Below are 6449 nucleotides of genomic sequence, written 5' to 3' on the forward strand. Positions count from 1 at the left end.
TGCCGATGAAATTTGATGTGGCTGGAGCACGTGTGGATGTTGCATCATTGTTATTCAAGAACCGTGAAATCAATACAGAGAGAAAGACGTTGCTGCCAACCAATGGAGAGAGTATAGTTATTGAGGGACATTAGAGGCGTAGTTTGAAAATTCAGTAGAATGGAATGTGAAGTGTGGTTATGGATAATTTTTTTGTTTGCTTTGATAAAGGGTGTTTTGTTCTGGGGATACTCTTTTGTATTTGATTTAAGCAACAGTATTTAAGCAATAGTTTGAGTTTTGGATTTTATGTGTCTCGAAATTATGTTTTGAATGTTTTATTCAGCTTGAGATGTTGTGTCACATAAAAAGTCACCTAACATGTCACAAATAAGTATAATATTCTTTGTGCACAACCATAGTTCGATGCAAAGGTCACAGGCAACTGGAAACAGGTCACAGAAGAGGTCACCGACAAGGTCACAGTTTGATGTATATTGTTCATATCACGGACAACTGGAAACAGGTCAAAGCAGAGATCACATGTTCCAAATCCTTATGCACAGTCTCTTGCCAACGGGTCATAGTACGGGTCACATGTCACATAAAACGTCACCTAACATGTCACAACAAGTAAAATATTCTTTGTACACAACCATAGTTCGCTGCAAAGGTCACGGGTAACTGGAAACAGGTCACAGCAGAGATCACATCTTCCAATTCCTTATGCACAGTCTATTGCCAACGGGTCACCTGTCAAATAAGAAGTCACCAAAAATGTCGCAATAAGTATAATATTCTTCTTGCACAACCATAGTCCATAGCGAAGGTCACAGGTCAATGTTCCAGGTTCACATAACATCTAACAGACCATTTTTTACCTGTGACACCCCACACTCGTTTATTATGAAGTAAATGTAACAACCCCCCCCCGGTGACAGTTCGCACTGTAATGGTCACAACACACGTCACAGGTTCTTTTAGGCTATACCCAATCCCCACCTGTAATGTTTGCTTGTATTTAAAAATATGTTCATGTGGAAAGAACATTACAAGTACAATAGTAAAACATCCTTATTATAAGGTTTGAACTTGGAAATGTTGTTATTAAATAAATATTTGTGTCCTCTAACAAATTGTGTCCGATATTACGTTCAAACAATGAATGAAAAAGTAAACCAACTGTCTTAACGGTTCCGTGATATGTATCATCAGTTGACTTCCTTATCTTTTCTTTGTTTTTTCAATTGAATCTGACTTAAAGAAACCAAACTGCTACAAGTTCTGTGATTGTGACCACTTTCACCGCAATGACCGCATTTGACAGTTATGTTATCTTCAACTACTGATTTAAACCTCTTCTCAGTAGGCCTTCCGTCACTTCGCTTTTGATTAGGTGGTAACACGACTATGTTCTCAAAGTCTTTGGGCACTATCCATTCATTTGGCTACAGGGAAAACAGTTTCATTGTAAGTATTCTTGTATGCTTCTCTCATGTAATAATATGAACAAAACACATATGGATCCATCTTCACACTTGCAATCACAGCCAGAGCGTGTGGACAGGGTAGTTATCAACTTGAAGCATCCTACACATACATGTACGTCCTTCTATAACAAAAGTTAAATTTTCACAATGGGCTGAGAACATTGCTTGAATAATACGCGCAACCTACAACCAAAAAATAGTATAACAAATGTCACTAAGAAGTTGGCCACAACGAACAAGTTACAGGTCACAGATAACATTTCAGGCATAAATGTTGACATTACCCTCAAGTTTTTCATATCCATGCTCATTTCCCTCATTTGCTTCTGATACTTTCTTGACAAGGTTGTGAAAGTGGGTTGCACAGATTCTCAATGTCTACAAAACCACGACTGTGTGGTTTGTCGCAATGACTCCAACAAAGCTACAATGGGATAGTTCTTGGCAGATTTTGTGACCGCATTAACCGACTCTACTATATTCAATGTCATTGTAGAATATCGATTCGTTGGCATGTGGAATCGTGACCATTTAGCGGGCCCAACACCGTCCTACAAACATAAACATGATTATCTGTTAATGATATATTTCACAATACTGAAATAAATGTATGCACAAGAATATAACTTGGTGGTAATATGTAATATATTACTAGGTAACCCCTTATCTTTCCATTAATCGCGTTGAGCTGTTGCATGGTATATTCGTATTCTGACAACGTGTAGGCACGAACAGCTGAATTAAATGTTTGCGTTATATTTTTACCCGATTTTCCATAAAGTGACTTTAGATTTTAAAGGAGATGATACGAAAAAATTTCATGACATGTTCGTGGATACACCTTCTCAATAGCATTTTTAATGCTATTATGGCGATCCGATACGAAGCACAACCCTTCTCTATAGCCGTACGCCTTCCTCAAGTTTTCGAATAACCATGTCCACGAGGCATCATTCTCACTATCTCCAATCGCAAAAGCAAGTATGTATATGCTATTATTTGCATCCTGTGTACATGCCGTAAATAACATCCCACCATAGTGTCCACTTAAGTACGTGCCATCAACCACAACAACTGGACTACACTGTCCCCAACCTCGAACTGATGTGCCTAGCGCCATGAAGTAATATTTGAACCTACTGTGACCATCATGCTCCAGATCTGTGACCATTCCAGGATTTGTATGTTGCAACACGGCAAAGAATCTTGGTATATTATTAAAAGAATCTGCTGGATCACCCCTAATCAGTTTTAAAGTTTCCTCTCGAGACCTCCAGACTTTCACATAATTCAACGATACTCCATACGTATGCAATATGTCATTACGTATATCATTTAGGGTATACAGAGTGTGTGATGACGTGTACTTGTATTTTATGCAGTGCGACACAAGTGCTTTTGTTGCTTGCCTATGAGAACCAAGTACAATGTTAGAGAAACATCTGTGACCTTCTACAATATGCCTAATTTTAAACAAGTCCGTTCTAGCCATCCTAGATGCTCCACAGATCCAATCACAATCATCATGTGAACATTTGACAAGATAGTCCTTCTTATTTGACCGAACAACCACATATTCAAACGTGTTTTGGATTGCATAAAGGGACAAGCTCAGCTTCATGATCTCTTTGTTACGAAAAATCCTTCCCATCTCTACGTTCCTAGCGTTGGAGACCGATACAACCGTGACCTCATGCTCATAATTATCACACAACGGTTCTATTATCACCTCCCATATATCTGATGACATATCCATCAATGAAAATTCTGGGTTCCACACCAAAGGGTAACATTGCATTGTTCTGTTGGTTATCTTCTTCCATGACCTCAATGATGATTGGACATTTGGATGGGTCACGATCCATATCTTTCAACGCCATGTATGATAGCACATTATTGTCATTCTTGGTCACAATTGGAGGCAGTTCACTATTCAAAACATACTTCATTGTGACTACCACTTCAATGGGATTTAATCCAATCTCAGCCATAACTGTATCCACCAATTGCATATACCCGCAATTACGATCAATTAAGAACAACGAAGGCTCTGAGCCACTCAATAGGCAAACATGTATGTATGCCATTTCTACAACATCAACTAGAATAATGTCAATTACAAAACAAAGTATAGGTCACAACTAATGAATAACACAAATTAGGACACGGAGTCACATTTTGCGGATAACAGCAAATTCGCCGCAGTTTCATTGCAAATTGGAAGAGGTCATGGCATCATGTCACATATGTGTCAAAGTTTCAAATGGAGCACAATACAATTATTACAGGAAATATGTAAAAGTTTCAAATGCAAATGGAGATCAGGTCAAAGCATCAAGTCACAGATATTGAAAAGGAGTCACAATATGTAGATGAGAGGACCAATTCTAATGCAATTAAGATCACAGTCATAATTCACATATAACAGCGATTGTGTCGTAGTGGTTATCAGGCAGCAAGCGGATTGTGAGATTAATTGAATTTCAATAATGTACCTGATGAAAATCGAAACCCCAGAATTCGACGACGGCTGTTGAATTAGATGCTGTTCGGACGAATCGGTTGACTAATCTACTATTAAGTGATCGTCTTTCCCCAGCTGTGACCTGGATTATGCGATCGACATCAATCGAAGGAATTCCATCAACAACAAAAAAAGCAAATTCAGTTTTTTTGTCGTCAACTTGGAGATGAAACATTTTTATTTTAGGGATGTGAATCTGTTATGATACAGACTGGCATTGATGGAGATACGTGCGTTGATGGAGATACGTTCCCAGTTTTTAGGAAACTGATTTGGAAAGAGATTTTGACATATAGTTGTTTATGAAATTTGATTTCAAAAAATGTAAACCTGTTACCTTATTTTTGAATTGGGCCAAATTTACTATCGATATTATGAATTTTTCCCAAACTTTGCCCCCCTTGGATCACATCATCCCTTCTCTCTTCGAAAGGATTCAACCTCGAATCCAAACCCAAGTTATAGCCCTTATCTCCAAGAAATGCAAGAACATGAAATGGTTTGTCTCCTCTCGGATACAATTTGGACTTCTTTTGAACTCAAGCCCACAGCGTTCAATTGTAAACCCAATCACCTTCCCCTGGATCAAAGTGTGTTTGCCTTAACTGCTTGATCTTGCAAGTTTGGAATGCTCCAATAGTAACTCCATCTGATGAATATCCATGAATTCTCCTTGCTTTACTTGGCCCACGCACTTGTAACAATATTACTTCCAATGTACCAATGTTGCCTTTTAGATCATCTACTTCACTCAGCCCTCTGCATATGAAATCCTTCCAATGCCTTTGAAACTCCTTTGTCTCCTCATGAATCAGAAATTCAATCTCCAGTATATAGATATTTCCAAAGCAAGATATTGTTATCGAACTTTATCCACAAGATGATGTCCAAACTGAGGCTCAATTCCCGGGACGGGTGGTATTCCAATAGAATTGATTTCTAGAATCAACTCTTCGTCAACCTGCGAAATAGAATTATTCAAAACAAGGAGGGAAATGTTAGTTTTCTCCAACGCCCCCTCAATTTTAACCTCCTCTTCATGCAAGCTCACTTCCAACTCCTTTTTTATTTCAGAATACCCTACTCCATTTTTCACTTGTAGCTCCACTTCTATTTTAGTCACTTCACCATTTTCGCTCTTGACTTCCTTTTTATCTTCTTGTGACTCTTCTCCTTTTTTCTCACAATCAATCACCTCACTAATTTCTCCTTTACTCTCTTGCCCTTCCAAGTGATTAATTTGAGAATTAACCTTATCATGAAGCCCTGATACTTCTGATTTAAAATCTCGACTCGCCAATTCACTCGATGTAATACGCACATGCTTCGATCTAGGTGTTTTCATTTTCCTTCTTTCAAACCTATCACATTTATTCCTTAATCCCCGTACCTCATCAATGTCGCCACCATATTCATATGCATCACAATTTCTCATCCTAGGCTCCTCTCTCCTCACATTGAACCCCTCAACACATTGATCCCTATGAATTTAATTTTTTTTCAATTTTGCATCAATCATATACATCTTATTCCCCATATTCTCAAGCATCTTCTCAAATCTTCGAATCAAATTTTCCGACATTTTTGTTTTGACACTTTTTTTTTCAACTCTTATTTTTTTGACTCTTATTTTTTTGACTTTTTTTTTACTCCTTTTTTTTATTCACTGGATAGGAAAGCCGATTACAAACCTGGCAAAACAAATAGAAGTCATTTTGGATACCAAATCAGCCCAAAAACAACTTTTGAAATTTTAACAGGATATAAACAAATACAACAAAATATAAAATTACAAAAACACAAGAACAATGAAAAATGAAGTAAACAAAAACAAAAGACTCAACAAAAATTTAAAAGAAATGGATATAACCTTGATCTTGGAGTTTGTGCTTTGATACCAAATGATGCGAACCTACGTAGCAACGAACACTATGGAACCCATAGGATATTGAACCAAATCCCAAGAAAACCAAAAACAAGGTTTTGGACTCAACTCACAATATTGGAACCAAGCAACCCAATAAGAACGGCGCTGTGAAAGACCTCTTGATTACGTAACATGATGAATCTCACCCGATTTTGTGGATATGACCTAATAATTACAAACCAAACAACCAACACAGTCACATGGATATGTCGACCTTTTGATTACAAATAATTATAAAATCACAGCCCCATTTTTGAACGCCATAAGAATATTAATTATTGATAAGTTTGATTTGTCCCATCATAATTTTAAAGCTTCAAGCCTCGAAAGAAAAATCTCTATTTTTCATTAATAATCCATCGTTTTCTAATGCAATGAAAAATAAATAACCTATTTCTAAGAAAAACTAGAAAGTAGTTTGAAAAGGAATAAAACTCTAAAAATATAAAAGTCACGAAAATTAAGAATTCTAGACAAAATAAAACTCCTAAGAATATAGAAATTACCAAAAATTAAGAATTCTAACTAA

The 6449-nt window shown here is 37.0% G+C and overlaps 1 protein-coding gene across 1 annotated transcript; it reads right to left on the reverse strand.

Annotated features, from left to right (window-relative positions):
- Positions 1-703: 703 nt before the first annotated feature.
- Positions 704-3120, reverse strand: LOC111381396. Its single transcript, XM_023005173.1, has 7 exons — positions 2311-3120; positions 2122-2253; positions 1898-2020; positions 1560-1652; positions 1248-1427; positions 861-981; positions 704-732 (listed from the first exon to the last, which is right to left on the reverse strand). The coding sequence occupies exons 1-7, from the start codon at positions 3118-3120 to the stop codon at positions 704-706; spliced, it is 1488 nt and encodes a 495-aa protein (XP_022860941.1).
- Between the last annotated feature and the right edge of the window lie 3329 nt (positions 3121-6449).

Source organism: Olea europaea, unplaced genomic scaffold (genome assembly GCF_002742605.1).
Source record: "Olea europaea var. sylvestris unplaced genomic scaffold, O_europaea_v1 scaffold23, whole genome shotgun sequence".
Taxonomy (NCBI): domain Eukaryota; kingdom Viridiplantae; phylum Streptophyta; class Magnoliopsida; order Lamiales; family Oleaceae; genus Olea; species Olea europaea.